Source organism: Meles meles, chromosome 1 (assembly GCF_922984935.1).
Source record: "Meles meles chromosome 1, mMelMel3.1 paternal haplotype, whole genome shotgun sequence".
In the NCBI taxonomy this organism is placed as follows: domain Eukaryota; kingdom Metazoa; phylum Chordata; class Mammalia; order Carnivora; family Mustelidae; genus Meles; species Meles meles.
Window position 1 is genome coordinate 144,253,292 of NC_060066.1, and position 25,007 is coordinate 144,278,298.

The 25,007-nt window shown below is 35.6% G+C and overlaps 1 protein-coding gene across 1 annotated transcript in view; it reads left to right on the top strand.

Annotated features, from left to right (window-relative positions):
* COL24A1 (collagen type XXIV alpha 1 chain) overlaps positions 1–25,007 on the top strand; it is a 395,306-nt gene that overhangs the window by 273,744 nt on the left and 96,555 nt on the right. The window contains exon 39 of the mRNA XM_045980771.1: positions 23,411–23,464. Within this exon, the coding sequence (XP_045836727.1) occupies positions 23,411–23,464 (54 nt within the window). The remainder of the gene's footprint in view (positions 1–23,410; positions 23,465–25,007) is intronic.

Consider the following 25,007-nt stretch of genomic DNA (forward strand, 5'->3'; position numbering starts at 1 on the left):
ATCACTAATTTAGCCCATTCCCTGCCCACCTCCCCTCCATCAACTCTCTGTTCTCTGTAGTTAAGAGTTTCTTAAGGCTTGCCTCCCTCTCTTCCTCCCCCTTCTCCCATGTTCATCTGTTTTGTTTCTTAAGTTCCACATGTGAGTGAAATCATATGGTATTTGTCTTTCTCTGACTGACTTATTTCATTTAACATAATACTCTCTAGCTCTATCCATGTCATTGCAAATGACAAGATTTCATTCTTTTTGGTGGCTGAGTAATACTACATTATATATATATATATATATATATATATATAATGTATATATATATACATATATATATATATTCTATTATATACACATATATACTTACGTATGTATATACCTTTTCTTTATCCATTCAGTTGTTGGACATTTGGGCTCTTATCATAATTTGGTTATTGTTGATAATGCTTCTATAAATATTGGGATGCATGTGTTCCTTCAAATCAGTATTTCTGTATTCTCGGGTAAATACCTAGCAGTGCAATTGCTGGGTCGAGGGATACTTCATTTTTAACTTTTTGAGGAATCTCCGTATTGTTTTCCAGAGTGACTGCACCAGTTTGCATTCCCACCAACAGTGTAAGAGGGTTCCTCTTTCTCCACATTCTTGCCAACACTTGTTATTTCTTGTGTTGTTAATTTTAGCCATTCTAACAGGTGTGAGGTGATATGTCATTATAGTTTTGATTTGCATTCCCTGATGACGATTGATGTTAAGCATGTTTTCATTGTTGGTTAGCCATCTTTTTGTCTTTGAAAAAATGTCTATTCATGTCTTCTACCCATTTTTTAACTGGATTATTTGTTATTAGTTTTATAAGTTCTTTATATATTTTGGATACTAACCCTTTATCAGATATGTCATTTTCAATTACTTTCTCCCATTCCTTAGGTTGTTTTTTAGTTTTGTTGATTGTTTCCTTCATCATACAGAAATTTTTTGTTTTGAAAATGTTCCAGTAGTTCATTTTGCTTTTGTTTCCCTTGCCTCTGGTGATGTGTCTAGCAAGAAGTTGCTACAGCCAATGTCAAAGAGGTTGCTGCTTTGTCCTCTTCTAGGATTTTGATTGTTTCCTGTCTCACATTTAGGTCTTTCATCCATTTTGAATTTATTTTTGTGTATGTTGTTAGGAAGTGGTCCATTTTCATTCTTCTGCATGTGGCTGTCCAGTTTTCTCAACACCATTTTTTGAGGAGACTGTCTTTTTCCCATTGGATATTCTTTCCTGCTTTATTGACCATGTAGTTGTGGGTCCATTTCTGGGTTTTCTATTCTGTTCCATTTGTCTATGTGTCTGTTTTTGTGCCAATACCATACTGCCTTGATGACTACAGCTTTGTAATATAACTTGAAGTCTGGAATTGCTTTTCTTTTCTTTCTCAAGATTGCTTTGGCTATTTGGGGTTTTCTGTGGTTTCATACAAATTTTAGGATTGTTTCTTTTAGCTCTGTTAAAAATGCTGGTGGTATTTTGATGGGATTGCATTAAATGTGTAGATCACTTTGGGTGGTATAGACATTTAAAAAGCATTTCTCCTTTCAATCCGTGAACATGGAATGTTTTACCATTTCTTTGTGTCTTCTTCAATTTCTTTTATAAGTATGCTATAGTTACCAGAGTACAGATCTTTTACCTCTTTGGATAAGTTTATTCCTAGGTATCATATGGGTTCTGGTACAATTGTAAATTGGATTGATTCCTTCATCTCTTTCTGCTGCTTCATTATTAGTGTATAGAAATGCAACAGATTTATGTACATTGATTTTGTAACATGCGACTTTGTTGAATTCATGTATCAGTTCTAGCATTTTTTTGTGGAGTCTTTCAGGTTTTCTACATAGAGTATCATGTCATCTTCAAATAGTGAAAGTTTGACTTCTGCCTTGCCATTATGGATGCCTTTTATTTCTTTTTGTTGTCTCATTGCTGAGGCTAGGACTTTTAGTATCGTGTTAAGTAACAATGGTGAGAGTGGACATCCCTGTCTTGTTCCTGACCTTAGAAGAAAATCTCTGTTTTTTTCCCATTGAGGATGATACTAGCTGTGGATCCTTCATATAGGCCTTTATGGTGTTAAGGTATGTTCTCTCTACCCTAATTTGCTGAAGGCTTTTATCAAGAATACATGCTGTAGGGGCGCCTGGGTGGCTCAGTGGGTTGAAGTCTCTGCCTTCAGCTCAGGTCATGATCCCAGGGTCCTGAGATTGAGCCCCGCATCAGGCTCTTTGCTCAGCGGGGAGTCTGCTTCCTCCTCTCTCTCTGCCTGCTTGTGATTTCTGTCAAATAAATGGATGAAATCTTTAGAAAAAAAAAAAAGAATACATGCTGTATGTTGTCAAATGGTTTTTCTGCATCTATTGAGAAGATCATATGGTTCCTATCTTTTTTTTTTTTTTAAATTAACGTGGTGTATCTCGGTGATTGATTTGTGAATATTGAACAACGCTTACAGCCCAGGAATAAATCCCACTTGATTGTGGTGAATAATTCTTTTAATGTACTGTTGGATTCGATTTGCTAGTATCTTGTTTACATCCATGTTCATCAGGAATATTGGCCTATAATTCTCCTTTTTAGTGGGGTCTTTGTCTGGTTTGGAAATCAAGGCAATGCTGGCCTCATAGAATGAATTTGGAAGTTTTCCTTCCATTTCTACTTTTTGTAACAGTTTCAGAAGACTAGGTATTAATTCTTCTTTAAATGTTCTGTAGAATTCCCCTGGGAAGGCATCTGGCCCTGGAGTTTTGTTTATTGCAAGATTTTTGATTACTTATTCAATTTCTTTGCTAGTCATGGGTCTGTTCAAATTTTCTATTTCTTCCTGTTTCAGTTTTGGCAGTTTGTATGTTTCTAGGAGTTGGTCCATTTATTCCAGATTGCCCAATTTGTTGGCATATAATTTTTCATAATATTCTCTTGTAACTATATTTCTGTGGTGTTGGTTGTAATCTCTCCTCTTTCACTCGTGATTTATTTGGGTCCTTTCTTTTTTCTTTTTGGCAAGTCTAGCTAGGGGTTTATCAATTTTATTCATTCTTTCAAAGAACCAGCTCCTACTTTTATTGATCTGTTCTACTGGGGATTTTTGGTTGTTTCTATATCATTTATTTCTGCCCTAATCTTTATTATTTCTCTTCTGCTGGCTATAGGCTTTATTTGCTGTTACTTTTCTAGCTCCTTTGTGTGTAAGTTTGGTTAGGTTTTTATTTGAGACTTTTCTTGCTCTTGAGGTAGGCCTGTATTGCTAAATACTTCCCTCTTATGACCGCTTTTGCTGTATCCCAAAGGTTTTACACTGTTGTGTTTTCATTTTCATTTGCTTCCATGTATTTTTTTTTTAATTTCTTCTTTAATTTCCTGGTTAACTTTAACTTCCATATATTTGTGGTCTTTCCAAGTTTTTTCTTATGGTTGACTTCAAGTTATCATAGCACTGTGGTCTGAAAATATGCATGATATGATTTGTCTTTTTGTACTGATTGAGGCCTGATTTGTGACCCATATATGATCTGGAGAATGTCCCGTGTGCATTCGAAAAGAATGTGTATTCTAGTGCTTTAGGAGGAAGTGTTCTGAATGTATCTGTTAAGTCCATCTGGTCCAGTGTATCATTCAAAGGCATTGTTTCCTCGTTGCTTTTCTGCTTAGATGATCTGTCCATTGCTGTAAGTGGGGTGTTAAAGTCCCTTACTATTATTATATTATTATCAATGAGTTTCTTCATATTTGTTATTAATTGATTTATATACTTGGGTGCCCCCAAGTTGGGGGCATAAATATTTACAATTGTTAGTTTGAAGATTTTTTAAATTTTCCTTTTTATTTCATCTTTGTTCCATTGGTTGTTGAGGACTGTGTTTTTAAACTTCTACGTATTTGTGAATTTTCCAGATCTCTTCCTGTTGTTGATTTCTAGTTTGATACCATGTGGTTAGAAAAGACACTTGATGTAATTTCTGTCTTCCTCAGCTTATTGAGACTTATACTGTAGCCTTAAATATGATCTGTTGTTTGAAATGTTTCATGAAGACTTAAAAAGAATGTGTATTCTGCTGTTGTTTCATGGAATGTTCTATATATGTCTGCTATGTACATTTGGTTTATTGTGTTGTTCAAATCCATTGTTGCCTTATTGATTCTCTGCCTGGATAATACAACCATTTTAGAGAGTATGGTATTAAAGTCCCCAACTATTATTGAACAGCTATTAATTTCTTCCTTTTTTCTGTTAGTATTTGCTTCAACATTTAAGAGTTCCAAAGTTTGGTGCACAAATATTTATAATTATTATATATTATTGATTAATATTTATAATTACATATTATTGATTACTATGATATGATGACCTTCTTTGTCTCATGATTATATTTAGCTTAAAGTCTATTTTGTCTCGTATTAGTGTAACTATCTCTGTTTTCTTAATTGTTTACTGACTGTTTTATAGATCATGTCTCCTTGTTTTCTCTCTTGTTGTCTTTGTGATTTTATGTCTTATATGTCTTTATGACTTATTGTAGCAGTATGACTTAACCCTTTATTAAAATTTTGTGTATCTACTACATTCTTTGTGGCTCACATAAAATATGTTTAAACATCTTATTTAAAGCAGATAACAACTTTAATACTGTACAGAAACTCTATACGTTTACTTCTTCTCCCTCCCTCATATTTCAGGTTATTGATGTTACAATTTACATCTTTTTATATTATGATACAATAACAAATTATTTTAGTTATTGTTATTTTTAATGCATTTGTTTTTTTAACTTTTTAATTAGAGTTATAAGTGATTTATAAAATAATCATTACAATATTAGAGAATCTGGCTTTGAATATATATTTACATCTTTTGGTGAGTTTTATACATTCATGTTTTTATGACATTAATTACATTCTTTTCTTTGAGCCTGGAAAATGACCTTTAATGTTTCTTGTAAGACACGTTTAATGGTGAACTCTTCAGCTTTTGTTCTTTGAGGAAAGTCTTTATCACTTCTTCATTTCTAAAAGACAGCTTTGCTGGGTATAGTATCCTTGATTCACTTTTTTTCTTTGAATATTTTGAAGAAATTATTCCACTTTCTCCTGGCCTGCAGTTTTGTTTTTTTTTTTTTTAGGATTTTATTTATTCATTTATTTGAGAGAGAGAGGGATCACAAGCAGGCAGAGAGGCAGGCAGAGAGAGAGAAGGAAGCAGGCTCCCCACTGAGCAGAGAGCCCAATGTGAGTCTCAATTCCAGGACCCTGAGATCATGACCTGAGCCGAAGGCAGAGGTTTTAACCCACTGAGCCACCCAAATGCCCCTGGCCTGCAGTTTCTGCTAAGGCATGTACTTATAGTCTTACAAGGTCTCTCTTTTGTGTGAGAAGTTGCTTTTCTCTTGCTGCTTCCAAAAATTCTCCCTTTGTCTTTGATTTTTTTTATAATTTAATTATGATGTGTTTCATAGTTACTCTTTTTGGATACAACTTATTTGGGATCCTTTGGTCCTCAAGAATCTGGATGTCCATTTCTTTCCCCTAGTTTGGGACATTTTCAGCCATTATATCTTCAAATAGACTTTTTGCTCTTTTTCTTCTCCTTCTAGCATTATCAGTATGCACATATGCACATATTTCACTTGATGCTGTCTCATATGCACCATAGACTTTTTTCCCTTTATTTTGTTGTTGTTGTTCTTCTTTTTTTTTTTTTTTTCTTCACCTATTAACTCCTCTGGGTAATTTCAAATGACTTGTCTTTGAGTTCACTGATTCTACTGCTTGGTTGAGTCTACTACTGAAGTTCTCTATTGAATTCTTCAGTTCAGTCATTGTATTGTTCATCTCTAGAATTTTTGTTTTCTTTATTTTTATGGTTTCTATTTATTTGTTAGAGTTCTCATTTTGTTCAGGCATTGTTTTTATTATTTTATTTGTCTATTTGTGTGTTCTTATACTTCACTGAACTTCTTTAAGATGATTATTCTGAATTCTTTGTCAGAAAGTCCATGGAATTCCATTATTCTGGTATCAATTATTGAAGTTTTATTAGTTTCCTTTGGCATTGTCATCTTTACTTGATTCCTTATGGCCGTTGTATCCTTGCACTGGTATTTGCATTTTTGAATAAGCAGTCCCTTTTCCAGACATTAGTGGTTTATTTTGGCAAGCAAAGTCCTTCACCAGTCTGCTTAGCTGACTGGTTAACTGGTAGCATTTGCAGACAGGCATAGCTTACTGTTGAGGTCTCCAGTTGGGCAAGGACCCTACCCATTATCTGATGTTGGGGAAGGGTTGTCCCTGGCTGTTTTCTGCAACTGAGTGAGCTCACTGACTGGGCATCATTTTCAAGTGAGGCCAGAGAATATGCACCCTGGTTGGGTAGGGGAGCTGGTAGGGTGAGGTCTCAAGTCATATTCCCTAGCAAGGCAATATCTCTGATTGGACTCTGTAGTCAGGCAAGGTCTCATGTTGTGCACCCTAACTCAATAGTGCTATTGGCTGAACTCCATGTTCAGAGACCACAAGCATGGCTTCACAGTTGGACAGACCCACAGGTTGTGCCCCAAGTTTGTATAGAGTCACAGGCTATGCTTCAGGATTACTTGGGCCACAGGCTGTGCCCCTCTGTTGGGTAAGGTCACTTGCCAGGCTTTCTGATTAAATAGGTTCTTCAGCTGTATCTCAGTGTTAGCTGGGGCTGGAGGCTATATGTTCCATGGTTGGGTGGATTTACTGTCTAAGCTTTTATTAGGTGTGGCTGAAGTCTATGCTTTGTAATTGGACAAGGCCACTTGCTGGGTTTCTTGCCTATACCAGGTTGCAAGCTGTGTTTAGTAATTGCACAGGGCCACAAGATAGATTTTGCTGCTGGGTAGACCTGCTGGTTGGGCTTCACAGCTGGGCAGTACTTTAAGCTGGGTTCCAAGGCTTCCCATGACTGCTGTTCAGGTTCTGTGGGCTTCACAGCGGGCAGTATTTTAAGCTGGGTTCCAAGGTTTCCCATGGCTGCTGTTCAGGTTCTGTGGTCATTCCCAACATTTTGGCAGGACTGCTGGCTTGACTGCCTGCCTGAGTAGAGTTATAGCATGGATTCCATAACTGTCCAGGTTCTATGGCTAGGCATAGTGGGATGGAAGTATGTGGTTAGTTGTTGGGCAGGGTTGCAACTCAGGGCCATATAATGGGCTCCACAGCAGGTATGACCCTTTGGCTGGGGACCCAAATCGTGCAGAACCCTCAGCCAAACTCCCAACCAGACAGAGAGACCAACTCAGCTCTGTGGAAGTGCAGAGTCACTGCCTGAGATCTCGCTCAGGTGCTACTACAAGGAAGAATGCTGTCTACCAACATCTGGTACAGGTTGCTATAATCCTTGCCTCCATTCTCTGTCTCTATCTGATCCTTAGTGGTCAGCCCCCAGGCTTCCCCAGTGAACCCTGTGAAGTAAGACCTTAGTAGGCCACCCTGAAAGCATTCAATAATACTGGGGAGGTGAATGTCCACTTTTGGTTTTCTTTCCCTCGCTGGAGAAACTGTAAGCCAAGGGAGCCACCTGATGCAGTGCTGTGCTGTTCTGGGGAAAGGACAATGCAATCAAAATGAAATCTTTACTCTTACATTTTTACTGTGGTCTGCTGTATCTCTGTGATCTAGGGGAGTGCTTCATCCTCACCCACAGGTTCTGGGATTTTCACAATGGTGGTCTTTTATGTGGATATTTGCTAGTTGGTCATCTTCTGAGGATGGCTGAATTCAGGAATGACTTATGTCACTATCCTGATGATGTCACCTCAGCTATGGAACTTCTGTCATAAAGTATTTGAAGGGGAACATTTTGTGTTATCTCAAACTTACTTTGAATATTTCTGATTTATATTCATATAGCTGCCACTATTCCCATAGAGTAATATCCTACCTCTAGAATGACATAAGAAACCCTTTGCAGGCTAATTTAAGCTACCAATATCTGATCTCAAATTGTAGTATTACTTCAAGGGAAATTCTAAATGTCACATTGGACAGATTATCTAACCACAGAGCAAATATAAGATAAAAATACATGGGGGGGTAGGAGATAGGAGAAGAATAAATGAAACAAGATGGGATTGGGAGGGAGACAAACCATAAATGACTCTTAATCTCACAAAACAAACTGGGGGTTGCTGCGGGGAGGTGGGATTGGGGGAGGGGGAGCGGGCTATGGACATTGGGGAGGGGAAGCGAACCATAAGAGACTATGGACTCTGAAAAACAACCTGAGGGTTTTGAAGGGTCAGGGGTGGGAGGTTGGGGCAACCTGAGGGTTTTGAAGGGTCAGGGGTGGGAGGTTGGGGGAACAGGTGGTGGGTAATGGAGAGGGCACGTTTTGCATGGAGCACTGGGTGTTGTGCAAAAAGAATGAATACTGTTACGCTGAAAAAATAAATAAAATGAGAAAAAAAATAAATAAATAAAAAAAAAATAAATAAATAATGAGAACATCTTGTACTTAAATCCTTAGTTTATATTTGTTATATTCTTCCAGATATGGCCTCTCTGGATAGTTTACTTTTTTATTTTACTGTTCATCTTCCTTGCCTCATATCTTTAAATGTGAGATCTTCCCCAAGACTATTCTCTTTACTTCTCTATGTGTTCTTGCCTTTGAAGATATTCTCATATCGTGGAGAATATCATTTCCCAGAAAATGATTTTTCTTTTTGCCATATCATGGGAGTCTTACTCAGCCTTTTAAAGATAGTTCCTGCCTCCAGTAATCTCAATTACATTTCCAAGAATTGAGAAGAAGCTCTATCTGGAAGAATAGAACAAATACCATAAATGAATCACAAATTGGCTGTCTTACCATTCACATCATTTACCAATAATTTTGATTCTTTTAGCAATAATTAAAAATAATGCCATCTCACCTCTTCCCCAAAATAATAAACAACTGTACCAGTGTACTTCAACATGACAGTTAAAGTTCAAAAGTGAACCAGAAACATTGCCTACTTTTCAGCAATTGGAAAATTGAGTCTTTTTTTCCTCTGGTTTTATGTAAGTGGTTAAGTGCCCATTTCTCCTCTGTCTTGCCCTCTCAGTCCTGGAAAACTATGATTGGTGTTTCACTGCAGCAAATACAAAGCATTAGAGAATCACCCCCCCCCCAAATTATCTTCAAACTATTGGTCCAGCCTGACCAATAGAATTTCACTTATATTTTCTCATGGGATCCTTCCAATAATCTAGTGGTGCTTTATTTTCCCAACTTTACAACTGAAAACAAAACAACAACAACAACAACAACAAAATAGGTTCAGAGAAAGCTAAGAATGTAGCAGATGGCAGAGCTGGCTCTGTCTAGTTCTTTTATTATGACTTCTGTTCCTCTAAGCAACACCACATGAGGTAACCAGGCTTGAGTTTATATTTTACCTTTTTGGAGTTCTTGATATTTTCCATCTTTTTTTATTATTTTTTTTTATTATTTTTTTATTTCTTTTCAGCATAACAGTGTTCATTGTTTTTGCACCACACCCAGTGCTCCATGAAACACGTGCCCTCACTAATACTCACCACCTTGTTCCCCCAACCTCCCACCCCCCGCCCCTTCTACACCCTCAGGTTGTTTTTCAGAGTCCATAGTCTCTCATGGTTCACCTCCCCTTCCAATTTCCCTCAACTCCCTTCTCCTCTCCATCTCCCCATGTCCTCCATGTTATTTGTTATGCTCCACAAATAAGTGAAACCATATGATACTTGACTCTCTCTGCTTGACTTATTTTACTCAGCATAATCTCTTCCAGTCCCATCCATGTTGCTACAAAAGTTGGGTATTCATCTTTTCTGATAGAGGCATAATACTCCATAGTGTATATGGACCACATCTTCCTTATCCATTCGTCCGTCGAAGGGCATCTTGGTTCTTTCCACACTTTGGTGACCGTGGCCATTGCTGCTATAAACATTGGGGTACAGATGGCCCTTCTTTTCACTACATCTGTATCTTTGGGGTAAATACCCAGCAGTGCAATTGCAGGGTCATAGGGAAGCTCTATTTTTAATTTCTTCAGGAATCTCCACACTGTTCTCCAAAGTGGCTGCACCAACTTGCATTCCCACCAACAGTGTAAGAGGGTTCCCCTTTCCCCACATCCTCTCCAGCACATGTCGTTTCCTGTCTTGCTAATTTTGGCCATTCTAACTGGTGTGAGGTCGTATCTCAATGTGGTTTTAATTTGAATCTCCCTGATGGCTAGTGATGATGAACATTTTTTCATGTGTCTGATAGCCATTTGTATGTCTTCATTGGAAAAGTGTCTGTTCTATCTTCTGCCCATTTTTTGATATGATTATCTGTTTTGTGTGTGTTGAGTTTGAGGAGTTCTTTACAGATCCTGGATATCAACCTTTTGTCTGTACTGTCATTTGTGAATATCTTCTCCCATTCTGTGGGTTGCCTCTTTGCTTTGTTGACTGTTTCCTTTGCTGTGCAGAAGCTTTTTGATCTTGATGAAGTCCCAAAAGTAAACTTTTCCATCTTTTTTAGAGGACTCACCATGGCTGGACTCACAGAGAAGCCAAGTAACAATTGCTGAGGAAGTGTGATTATATTTCTGAGAATTCTTATCAAATTCATTTTTGTATGAGAAAATCATTAACCATTAACAATTTTTAATACTTTGGCATGGATTTTTTTTCAATCATCAAGCCTATTTCCCCAGCAGAACACTAAATGTTGGTGGGGAGAACAAAACTAAGAAAAAGAAGGGCCTAGCCATGCTATAGGGTAATAGACACAAGTCCCAGGAGGGGATGATGCAGCATGACAGCTGGTGATGGGCAGAACAGAGATGAAAAAAGGGGCTCAAAACAAGACATGGAAAAATGATAAACACAGATTTGATCTGCTTCATAATTTTTCCCAGGAACAATCTTGCCTCATACACATCTTTGGTGCCTTTTTTAGTAACAACACATGTGTGTTTCTTTTTTATTCTTTTTGTTGTTCTCCTTGGAATTTTAAATGCCTTTCAGCTCATAAACTCAGTAAAAATACCATGGTACATTTTTTTCAAAAGAATTTTATGATCTAAGGAACTATTGCTTAATTATACAGCCTGATGTTGGATTTATTTTTCACTTTAAAAAATTCTTCCTTAAGCAATGTCACTAAGATGCTACCTATTCTTAAAAAATAAACAAGAAAGAGAATGAGAAAAAGAAATAAAACTTGTTTTTCAAGGACAGAAATGTTTTTCTTTCTAGAAGATTGGAAAATGAGAGCTAGATTGAAAAATAAAGCAAGGGAAGCATCAGTAACAAATTCCCAAATCTAAAATGTAGACCTCTTTGAACAGAATTTTAGTATGTATATTTTATGCTTGAATTACGTGCTAAAGTGCTCGGTTGCCTAAATGTATAACACTGTATGGGAAAAGAATTTGGAAACATCTGAGAAGAAACATCTGCCTGACTTACAGTCTGTCACCCATTTCTTAAAAAAAAAAAATCTATCACTGTAGTATCTAACAGCTAAATAGACGTGAAAGTATGGGAGTTAAAAGTTGAATATATAAAAATGAAATTGTCTTCTTTTTTTCTGTTAGGACAAAACTTGGTTGGATTTATTGAAGTGTGATTTTTCCCATTTGTATAGAACAATATGATCATTGTTAATAGGGGACTGTCTTAAGAAAACATGAAACCAAGTAAGACTTAGACGCTTTCTCAATAGAATCTTTAAAAACAAAGTCAGAGAGATGCGAAGACTTATCAATAGTTAAAAAAGAATGATAAAAGACATACATGACTCTTATTTCTGGTGTAATTTGCCAGGAAACCCTGAAAAAATAGTAACTTTGGAAATTTGAGGTCAGTGGCATTAGGGAGTAAAGGACTTATTTAAATCTTTATTTTCTGAATGATTTTTATGACTCTGGTCTTAGGCTTGTTTGTTCTGAACTGTTGTGTCATAAACCAACACAGAAATAGAAAGAACTCTGCACTGACCATTATGCAAAAATTGTTCTACCACTATCCCTGCTCTACTACTAAAGAGCTGTACATTGTTGGGTGAGTCATTCTTTGGTTTCTCAGTTTAAACATTACACATAAAGGGAGGTATGCAGAACCTCCCAGGATGACTGTGTCAGGAAGGGATGCTGAATGGGCAGGAGTGGTCTTCTATTATTAGGTGAGTCAGAAAAAATAATCTTTGTGTGTATATCTAATATATTGCCTTCTGTACAGGGTTTCTTTGGAAGAAAAGGCTCTATAGCTTTAAAAGAAGAAAAAAAGAGGTGGGGGGATTAGCTTGGATGTTCCTAAATTTGTATTAGCCTTACAAATGGTGACTCTGTAAAATATATTTGTCTATTCAATAATTCAACAAAGTTTTGGAGGACTTTCTATGAACGAAGAACTCTGCTAAGTAGTGGGGATGAGCGATATTCCTGATCTCAGATTTTATAATATGAGCACTGACCATAGACTAGATCATTGCAAGTAGTGATAAATGCAATGATGGTCATAAATAGAGTGATGAAAAAGAATAGCTGGTTAAGGGAAAAGAAGCCTGCTTCCAACAGAGCATTGAGGGAAGAGTTCTCTGGATCAGGGAGGATTAAGTTGAGACCTGAGGAATGAAAAAGAACCAGCCCTCCAAAGAACTTTGGGAGATTATTCAAGGTAGATGGAAAAACAAGGGCCAAGATGTGGAAGTGAGAATGGTCTAGGTATTTCTGGAAAACTTAAAGGAAGCTAATCACAGTTGCAGCATAATAGTCAAAAGTTGTTTGAGATGAGATTGAAGAAATAAATAAGAAGCAGATCATGAAGGATTATTTAAATCATGTAAGAAGTTTGGGTTTTATTCAAAGTATAGTAAAAAGCATTGAAAGGTTTCAAGCAGAAGAGGAACATAGTCAGTTATGTTATATGATATATAGGATTATATGTTATATAGTTATATAGGAATCACTATATAACTTGTAAACTCTGTTTAGTATATCTAATGTTATTGGCTATCTCAATGGATACAATAAACCCCGGGGGGACAAAAATAGAACAAAGTAAATTTGAATTGCAAGAGCATGTTATGTACAAAGATAATTCAAAGAGGGAGAGAATGATCTTTTCAACAAAAGGTACTAGAGTATGTAGAAATCTGCATACAAAAGAATAAAGTTGGACCCTTCCTTACATTACACACAAAAATTAACTCAAAATGGGTCTTACACTGAAATTTAAGAGCTAAAACTATAAAATGTCTTGAAAGAAAACATAGAAGCAAATCTTCACGACCTTGATTTATGCAAAGTTTTCTTGGATAACACCAAAGTATGAATAACAAAAGAAATAAATAAATTGGACTCTATTAAAATTAAAAGTTCCATATTTCATAAAACACCATTAAGACAGTGAAAAGACACCTGTGGAAGGGGAGAAAAATCTTTGTAAATAATATATGATAATGGACTTGTATCCAGAATATATAAAGAACTCTTCCAACTCAATAGTATAAAGATAAACCAATTGAAAAATTAGCAAAATATTTAAACAGATGTTTCTCCAAAGAAGATATATAGTTACCCAATAAGCAATTGAGAAGATGATCAACATCATTCACCTTTAGAAGAATGCAAATAAAACCACAATGAGATACTACTTTACTTGACTGGGATGGTTATAATAAAAATTTTTTTTAATTTTTCAAAAAAACAGAAAATACCAAGTGTTGATGAGGATGTAAATTACATTGTTGATGGTATGTAAAATGATATGGCCACTTGGTAAATCAATCTGGCAGTTTCTCAAAATGTTAAACATGGAGTTACTATATGACCCACCAGCTCTATTCCTAGGTATAGACCCAATAGAAGTGAAAACAGGGTTTAGACAAAAACTTGTACATAAATGTTTATAGCAGCATTGTTATGATAGCCAAAAAATGGAAATAACCACAATGATAATCAACTGATGAATTAGTAAATGTATATTAATAAATGTAGTATGTCCATACAATGGACTATTACTTGGCAATGCAAAGAAATGATATACATGCTATAACTTTGATGAACCTTGAAAACATTATGTTAGTGAAAGCAGCCAGTCATAAGAGACCACATATTGTATGACATATCCCAAATAAGGCAAATCTGGAAAGACAGAAAGTAGGTTAGTGGTTGCCCAGGACTGGAGGTTGGAGGGCCATGCAGTGGTTGGGAGAAAATGGGAAATGACTACTTAAGGGCACAGGATTTCTTTTGGGGCAATGAAAATATTGTAAAATTGATTGTGGTAATGGTTGCACAATTCTGGGCCTGTCTACTAAAAATCATTAAATCGTACACTTTAAATGGGTTCATAATATGGAATGTGAATTATATCTCAAAGTTGTTTAAAAAATAGATGCGGTGTGTTATTTTGAAGACAGCACAGCTATTCCCACATATTTAAAGTAATAGACTGGAATCCCAACTCCTTCTATTTTATGAGTATGTTCGACATCAAGCCAACTATTCTTTGTCAACTTGACATTTATATAAAAGGATTCTTATTTTTATAATTGTTGAAGAAATCTATTAAAACATGCACATTTAAAAATTGTTGCTATTTTTCCAGTCTGCCCCATAAGCTTGTGAATACACAAATGGGTTGCAATGGGTCTGTTAACTTTTAATAGCCAACATTTTAGAGCAAGATATTTCTTATGCATTTCAGAACAAGCACTAAAATAAACCAGCCTAATAACAGTGGAAGTTTTCTGCCACCTGCCCCTACCCCCTGCAAAAAAAGAAAACCTGTCTTTGAAAAGAAAAAAAAAAAAATGTGGACAAAAGAACCAGGGGAAACCTTTCTGATTATAATGTCAGAAGAAAATACAATATAGAATACAGTCAACCCCCTTTTTCACACACAGTATGTTCTTCAAGTATACAAAAGTTTACTGTGCAAAATGTTTCAAGTAGATTCATATGCTACATTTCTTAGAAACTAAACGTTTTAGTAGCATAAAAATACTATCTCACTACTCTACACCTTTTATTCATAAACTTTGGTTATGAACTCTAATACATGCTTTTTAAGATGTTATCTCTTTACAAATGGACACCAAATAGACTAGATTACTGTCTGATTAAGGCTAAATAAAAATGATAGAATGGGCATGCATTCTATCATTCTTTTGTTTATTAAGTAATTAAATATATATTAAGCATCAATTATATGCCAGGCACTGTTCTGGGTACTAATGTTATAGCAATAAACAAAACAACAAGTTCTCTGCTGTCTTGGAACATACACTGTAGCGTGGGAAGGCAATGTACACAAGAATGGTAATTTCTGATGGTGATAAGTGCTGTGAAAAAAATAAAACATGGTAATAGGATGAAGAGTGATTAGGTATAGGCTATTTTAAATTGAGGTGGTCACAAAAGGGCTACCTAGGGTTACACTGAACCAGATGCCTGAAGATAAGAAGCCAGTAGTGTGAATATCTAAGGAAAATCTTTCTAGGCAGAAGGAACATCTAACACAAATGCCCTGCGGCAGAAAGGGCATTTATTAAATGCACTATTAGAAAGGTGGAAATGTGGCCAAGTAGCTAGAATGTAGTAAGCAACTGGAAAACATGATGCCAGAGAAATAGAAGGTACCAGATCATTTGGAGGATTGCAGACCATGATAAGAGGTTTGGAGATGATTGTGATTTCAGTGGACAGCCACTTGGAAGGTTTTAAACAAGGAGATGTGTTTGATTAACGTTGTTAGTGATAATTTGGGGGTATTTTGAAGAGACATATCTAAGGATAAAAGTGAATTTAGAAGGCTGTGGCAGTAATGTAAATGAAAACTGGTGTGGTGGTTTGGAATGTAAGGGGGCAATAGAGATAATGAATAGTGATCCCATTCAAGACATATTTTGGAGATAGAGTCAACTGGATTTGCTCATTGTTTGGATATTGAGAAAGAGGAAAAAATTATAAAGAATAAATCCTGGTTTTTAGCTGGAATAACTGAATTGGTAATCATACTATTAAGCATAGTATGGGGCTACGAATTGGTACTTACACAGGTCAAATACGTGATACTATTTTTGGTTCCTCTGGTTTTCCTCACAAGCTCTAAGTTACTGATTAGTGAGGAGTTATTGAAGGGTTGGGGGGGGAATAATTTTTTTTTAAGATTTTATTTATTTATTTGAGAGTGAGCAAGGGAGAGAGAGCATGAGTAGGGGGAGAGGCAAAGGGAGAGAGAGAGAAGCAGACTCCTCTGCTGAGCAGGGAGCCTGACACAGGGCTCCATCCCAGGACCCTGGGTTCATGACCTGAACCGAAGTCAGATGCTTAACCGACTGAGTCACCTAGGCGACCATGGAAAATAAATTTTTAAATCCAACTCAGCTGAAAGCTTAAACAATTTATTCCTATAAATTAGTAGTCTCTGTAGATAAAACTCAGACCCTTACGATACTGTTTCTCAAATTTATCAGTTCTCCACCTCCCTCTTTTATTCCTTCACATTAGAGAGTCTGAATGTCTACTGATGGTAAGGGTGAAGAGGTCTTGGTTCTAGATGCAGGTGTTATTCATAATGATAGAGACATGGTAACATCCCTTGTCAATTTGCTTACCGCCTACCCTGCTGGCCTGTGATGATGACATCTGTAGCTAGTAGTTTTCATTTCTTTTGGGGGAAGGGGTGTTCCCTCTGAACTTCCACTCATCTGCAGATCTCTCTCAGGTCTTCTGGATTCTCATCCAGTTCTAGCCCAAGAAATCTGCCTTTCAGCCCCTATAACAGAGCCCCATCTTCCTAGAGTAATGACCACTCCCCCCGCCCACACACATCCCCACACACTCACATACACAAGTTCCATACACAAGCTCCCCAGGTGTTTCTAAGTTCCTGTCTACATCATATAGGAATCAAGGAGTAGCTTGGGAAATTTTAGCAAATATTCCTCATTTTTATTTTCCTGAGCATCCAAATTGACATGGCCATAAACCAAGTGAAATCTAAAGAGAAGGTACCTTTCCTGCCTTCCGAAGAGGTAGTAGGAAACAAGGGTTTCACTCTGCCAAAACTCAGGAAGAGAAAAATCTAAGCATCTATGTCTCTCCCTCTCTCTTTGTCTTCATGCATATTCCTGAAATCAATAGGGGAAGAGAAAAAAAAAAAAACTGGCCTTCTCTGTATTTCCCCTATGTCATATCCTCAACCTTCTGTAATCTAGTAAAGGCCTTAGAGTTCTATTGGAAAGTGTGTCTTCTCTATAATATAGAACAGCCTGTGTGCTGGGCATTCCAGGCTTAACTTAGGAATTTGAAAGTTGCAAACAATGAAAACAGAAAAATTTTCTCTTAATGCATTCAGCCCTTTGGCAAATGAACCCCTCTAGCTGAATAGGGTAAAGTCTGTATTCAAAAAGGAAAAATATAAAAGGAATTTTAATAATTTTCAAAATACTGCTATTTCAGCAGAGATGGGGAAGACAAGGAGAGACAAAGTTTAGGGGTTAGAAGAGGGAATTCAGGGTTCAGTTTGGGACACATAAAATTTGAGATGCCTATTAGAACTTCAAAAAGATGTCAGTAGGTGGGAAAATCAGGTCATTGGTGCTGTCAGGAGAGGTGACATAACTTTAGGAATCATTAGTCCATCAGGAGATAAAGAGATGTTGTAAGTAAGTAGAAAATTTGAGAAGCATGCTGCCATGTAAACAAAAGTTTTAAAAAGTTTTGTAAGAATAGAAAACAGATAAAATGAGCCACTGGATTATTGGATGTGGCTATTTGAAGGTCAGTTGTCCAAAAGGAGGCAATTTCAGAGTTGTGGTAAGAACAAAAGCCCAAATGAAGATGGAAAGAGAAGTAAGGAAATAGTGACAATGAGCATAAACAAATCTTTCAAAAAGCTTTACTATGATGGGGAAGCATAAACGGAACTAGAAAAGTACCTGAGAAATTGAGTGAGTGAATAGAAAGGGAGGGAGGGACATGAGGTCAAGGAAGGATTTTCCTCAAATGAGTGTTATCCAGCATATTTAATTGCTGTTGGAAGTGATTCAGTTAAGAGCAAAAAATTGATAGTGCAAGTGTGGGAGAAGGCCTTGAAGAGGACATGGGATTTAGATCCAAGTGAGGAGCTGGCGTCAGGTAAGAAACAGGGAAACTTCTTCCTTCATCGGAGAAGGGAAACAATATGTACGTACATAAGGAGGTATGTCGGTACATTGGGTGTTGGGAAGAAATTTCTCTTTCTTGATTGCTACTGGTCTCAGTGCAGGATGAGGCAAGGTTATTAACTTGAAAATGAGGTGAAAATGGAAGTTTGAAGAATGTGCAAGCTGTCTTTCAGAGTAATAAATTTCTCAATTATACACATTTGTGAGACTTAAATTTGTCACATTTTTACATTATCTACAGATTGTTATTAATATTTAAATATATAAACACAATGATGTGTAAACTGCTTTGTTGGTTGGCAGATAGCATTGCCACACAATAGTATCAGCTGACACCTGGGTATTTGAGTTCAATGCAGTTATGGAATGTTGATATAATAAAAGGACTTATGAATTCTCTCTCATACAAGTATTGCAACAAAGGCCTAACATTTTTAAGAATTGTAACTTTAAGTCACGTAACTACAAATTAAAGAAAAAATATAATCTCAATAGGTGAAACAAAAAGTATTTATAAAAATTTAATATCCATGTTGAGTATTATACAAAATGGTGAAACTTCAAAGATATGAGCAAAGATCACCACTGTTCAGCATTTCTATTCAACATTTACTCAGACACCCAGCCAGTATAGTAAAATAAGAGAAATAATCTACAGATAAATTATTAGAATTAGTGAGATTTTAGCAAGATGTTAAATATGAGAATATACACAGATATAGATTCTATTCCTCTTCCCCAGCAACAGTTAGAAAACTTTAAAAAATACTATTATTAGAAAAGTGTGGAGATTCCTTAAGAAATTAAAAAATAGAGCTACCCTATGACCCTGCAATTGCACTGCTGGGTATTTACTCCAAAGATATAGAGGTGGTAAAAAGAAAGGTCATCTGTACCCCAATGTCCATAGCAGCAATGGCCACAATTGCCAAACTGTGGAAGAGCCAAGATGCCCTTCAACAAAGAAATGGATTAAGAAGATATGGTCCATATATAAAATGGAGTACTATGCCTCCATCAGAAAGGATGAGTACCCAACTTTTATATCAACATGGAGGGACTGGAAGAGATGATGCTGAGTGAAATAAGTCAAGCAGAGGGAGTCAATTATCATATGATTTCACTATTTGCGGAACATAAGGAATAACATGGAGGACATTAGAAGAAGGAAAGGGAAAGGGAATTGGGGGAAATCGGAAGGGGAGATGAACCAGGAGAGACTGTGGCCTCTGAGAAACAAACTGAGGGTTTTGGAGGGGAGGGGAGTGGGGGTTTGGATGAGCCTGGTGGTGGATAGTAAGGAAAGCATGTATCGCATGGAGCACTGGGTGTTGTGCCTAAACAATCTTTAAACACTGAAAAATAAAATTACAAAAATAAATAAATAAAAATACTATTTAATATAACCAACAACCAAATTAAGCCCCTAGGAATAAATTTAACAAAAGACTGAGGGTTTTGGAGGGGATGAGGGTGGGGAGTTGGTTGAGCCTGGTGGTGGGCATTATGAAGGGCATGTATTGCATGGAGCACTGGGTGTGGCGCATAAGCAATGAATTTTGGAACACTGAAAAACTAAATTTTTAAAAACTCTAACAAAAGATTTGCAAAGTTTTCTTGAAAAAAAAATTTTTATTAGAAAAGACCTAAATAAATGGAAAGATATTTTATATTCATAGATAGGTGTACTCAATATCAAAAAATTATCAACTCTCCCCTAAATTAGTCTATAAGTCCAATATGGTTTTAGTCAAAATCCTGTAAGAATTTTTTATAGGATTCGATTGATGAAAAGTGATTTTAAAAGGAATGTGGAAGAACAAAGGACTGATATCAAGACAGTTTTCAAGAACAAGTTGCAGGAGGTGGGAGAACAGCGGTGTGTGGAAGGGAGAACTTGCCCTACCTGATATCATAACTTATTATTAAAGCTAGAATAATTTAGTCAGTGTCACACTCATACACAGGAAGACAAAGAGACCAGTGGAAATAGAAGATAACCTAGACTCAGATCTCAGTATATTTTCAAACTTGAAGTTTGATAAATTGATTATAGATGGAAGATCACTAAGGAAAGGATGAAATATTCAGTAAACGGTACTGGTACAATTGGTTATCCAAATGGAAAACAAAATATAACAGCTCCTTCACACCAGTGTGCAAACACACAAAAGAATGAAATTTCAATTGAAGACCTAATTATGAACATCAGAATGTTAAATATGAGAACATTTATGAGATTATTTCATGATCTCCTGAAGGGAGAGGAGAAGGATCTCCTGAACACTGAAAGAAATAAGGAAATATTGATGAATATGACTACATTAAAACTGCAAGTTTGTATTAATCAAAAGTTATGTTCAACAAAATGAGAAAGTAAGCTACAGGCTGAGAGAAGAGATCTGTATTACATAAAATGAGCAAAATACAAGTATCAGGAATATGTATAAAAACTTTTATATACAACTCAGTAAGAATAACTCAGGAGACATTTATGGTTTGTCTCCCTCCCAATCCCATCTTGTTTCATTTATTCTTCTCCTATCCACCTAACCCCCCATGTTGCTTCTCCATGTCCTCATATCAGGGAGATCATGATAGTTGTCTTTCTCCGATTGACTTATTTCACTAAGCACGATACCCTCTAGTTCCATCCACGTCGTCGCAAATGGGAAGATTTCATTTCTTTTGATGGCTGCATAGTATTCCATTGTGTATATATACCACATCTTCTTTATCCATTCATCTGCTGATGGACATCGAATATTGGACAGAAGATAAGAGCCAGGATTCACATATAGATGTCAGATAACGGTATGAATAGATAATCATTCCTCCTTAGTAATCAGAAATATTCAAATTGAAGACACAAACAATTTGTCATTTTCCACAGTGAGATGGATATATTTTAAGTCTGACAGTTCCAAACATTACAGAAGATTTGGAGTAATTAGACTCAAACATTGCTGTGGAAATGTAAATTGGCAAAACTACTTTGGAGAACAATTTGACAATATCTTGTCTACTTGAAGATGTGTATATTCTATAACTCAGCAATTTAACTTCAAGAGTTATACCCTAAAAAACAGAACAAAACTTTGACATGGCACACAGAGAGATGCACAAGGTATTTATTGCAGCATTATCCATAAAAGAAAAAAAAACCCACACCAAAAATTCATCAGTAGGGAAGGGTTTAAATAAGTTATGATTTGGTAAGAAAATGGAATCCTATAGAATTAAAACCAGAAAATGAATGGATTAAAGACCGATTGATATCAAAACCAAAATGTGTGTTAAAATGGAATCCTATAGAATTAAAACCAGAGAATGAATGGATTAAAGACCGATTGATTTCAAAAATAAAATGTGTGTTTACAAAGCTTCAAAAGAATACATAAAGTAAGCTTATTTAAAGTTTGAAAAGATGCAAAATAACCATATGTTGCAAATGGAGTGAAAGTATAAAGAAATGCATGGGAATGATAAACAAATTGAGGGCAATGCTTGCACCTGAGTAAAGAGAGAGGGCGACATGTTTGGAAAGATATATGTAAAGGGACTTCAAATATGTACATATGTATATTGCTTCTTTTTCTTCAAGTAGGTGGTGGGTACAAGGGTATTTTTGTACCTTCTAATATTTTTATATATATTTGAATATTACATAATACACCTGAAAAAAGCAACGGTAGTAGTGAGAACTGAGTTAAGCTCTTCAGTGTAAGTCCAGTTCTTTCTAATATGCATTACATGTATTATCTCATTTAACATTAGCAACCTTCTGAAAGGTATTATTTTACCTCTTTTATCTAATGGGAAACTGGGGCCTTTAGAAGTTAAATAATCTACTTCTGGTCGTATTGCAGTAAGGTGACAGAGCCAGAATATGAAACGAGCAGTCTGACTTTTAAAAGTTCACACCATTAATCTCTAATGAAAGTTAATCTGCCTCCTTTTAAAACTCCACATTAACCACAAAGAAATCGCGGGTTAGTGCAACTATCGTTTCAACCTCTGGATGCAGCTAGAACTACAGCAATAGAACTTAACCATTTTGGCTTCTAAATTCAGTGACTTCGTGAGGCTAGAAGAGCATTTGCTCAGGAGGAGAGGGTATGAGTCATTTCCTTAGGTATCTGTTTATTCGTTCAACAAATATTTATCAAGAGCCTACAGAGCACAGTGGTAAACCACAATTTATTTCTTGTCTACATCATTTTTGCAGTTTGCCAAGCTTTGGGACACAAATTTGAGATTTCCATTTTCATTTCCAGCTAATGCAAGGAGTGCCATGATTAATTATTAGCCATTTTAGAACTTGCATCCTCTGGTTTACTGTGGATCTCATTTAAGCCTAATTATTGTTGACCTGCAAATTCACATGACATCTAAAATATTTTAGTCAATTTTTACTTTAAAAAATATATATTGAAAACTTCTGTGTTTGTCTAAATAAAATACAGATTGAAATGAAAATATTGTTTTAAACAGTTTAATGTGACTACCTCTTTTTTCTCCTTGTATTTCCCTCTCTCCTTTTTTCCACAGATCAAAGAAAATCTCCTAACCTACTCCAATAAGATTTTGAGAGTTTTCTTGACCATTTTTAGATATATTTTATAATCCTGTATATTCAATAAGATATTGAACCCACAGCAGCTCATAGAACTGCTAAAATGGATGCCTGGGTTTATTTTAATTATAGTCTCACCAATTAAAATAGTTACACTGAAACCAAGTAATTTTCTTCCTGTAATAAAGAATAGTTTAATTTTATCTATCTTGGCTGGTTTGTATATGTAAATTTTACTCACTAGTAACAGCTAGACCTCTAAATCATTGTGACCTATTTTTAAATAATTACACAGGGGCGCCTGGGTGTCTCATTTAGGTTAGCCTCAGACTCTAGGTTTTGGCTCAGGTCATGATCCCAGGGTTGAGAGATGGAACCCACGTGGGGCTAGGTATTTAGTGCAGAATCTGCTTGAGATTCTTTCCCTAGCTCTCTTCCCCTCCCCTGACTCGTGCATGCATGCTCTCTCTAAAATAAATAAATAATATGTTTAAAAATAAATACACAAGCACAATATTTATTGTTGAAAACAACCTTCATTTTTACATAGTGTTCAATTCAGTGATTATGTGATGTAAGTATTTAAACACTCCTATCTAGTCCTTTCCTTAACAGTTTATTTTCTTTTTTATGTTGACTATCCAGGGACCTGAAGGAATTGTGGGAATTCCAGGACAAAGAGGTCGTCCCGGGAAAAGGGTAATTTTTTTAACATCTTTTTATGTTTTTTTTTTTTTTTACATCTTTTTCTGGCACATCTTTCTTCTGATGTGCCCCAAGTTCCATAGGATGCTGTGATGTTTTTATTTGTACTAGATATAAAGTAATAAAAAACTATAAATTGATTTTAAAAGGCATGTTTGTATAAATTAATATTTAACTCTACTTAGGAGTACCCCTCACCTTAATTATTTAAAGACAAATTTCCTACTTTGTAGTTTCTATAAAGATCTTTGCTTTTCCTTCTCCTGTTTGCCAAAAATTTAGTAGACTATGGGCAGGAAAAGAGAAAAGGAAAACACTATACCATTTGTGGTAATGATTGATTTTAGCTTTTCCATATATTAAGTAAGAAACACAAATCAAGAATGTGGTTTATTTGTTTCTTTTATATTTCATTAAAAGATGATATATTTATAAGATTCTAGAATATTATAATGAAAAATTCATCTTTGTATGGGGTCAATAATTTATTCAACTATTGGTGAGACAGAAATGATTTTCTTAATTCTACCACAACAGTTCTAAATATATTACTATACTTAGCTTCAAATCACACCATATCTAGTTCCCAAAGTCTAATTTCATCATTTCTGCTAATATATACTCACTCTATCTTTGTCATAAGGTAGAGACAATGTAAGTGAGAATAAAAGGTAAAGAAAAAATGAATGAGGTAAATTTTAGGAGCCATTCTTTTTTTTTTTTTTTTTTTTTTAGTGTTTCCAGTTTTTATTTAAATCTAGTTAATTAACATAGTGTGATACTAGTTTCAGGAGTAGAATTCAGTGATTCATCTCTTATATACTTAGTAACTATTCCTGCCTATGAAAATAACCCCAATATTTGAAGTCTCTTTTCATCATACATAATGTTATATCTAAAATCAACATTAGAAGTGGGACAGTGTAAGTCTTTACAATAACCTGCACCCCTGGGAATTATTATGACTACCAAAAACTTCCTGACTGTGATCACAGTCTAATTTTTCTTTTTATCTACTTGAATATCAATAATAGAACAGGTTGGTTCCCACTTTCAGAAAATGAATTATAGTACTAAAAGTTGCTTCAAAGCAGCTGTATTTTAGTGGTAGAGAATGATCAGTCAGCTTGATGGAAAACAGAAAGCAACTAATTTTTAAAAGGATGCAAAATTACGTAAAAACTATTATTGATTAAAAAAATTATGGATTTTAAAGACAGACTCCAAACCAGTGAATGATGATTCTGAATATATAGAACCGTACACTGGAAACTTTTCACGTTAAAGAGATCTTTGTGGCATTGAAGTTGTCTATAGAAACAGGCTTATCATAGGGCCTATGCTTTCTCATGATAACAAGAAATACGTGCATGCATGAGAACATATGTACATATGTACATAACAAATTTCAAGATAAAAAGCTTATTTTGTAATTCAGCATGAACGCCAGATCTCCCCTGGGTGTTCAACCAAAATTGTTTTTATTTATTTTATTTTATTTTATTTTATTTTATTTTATTTTTTCAGTGTTCCAAGA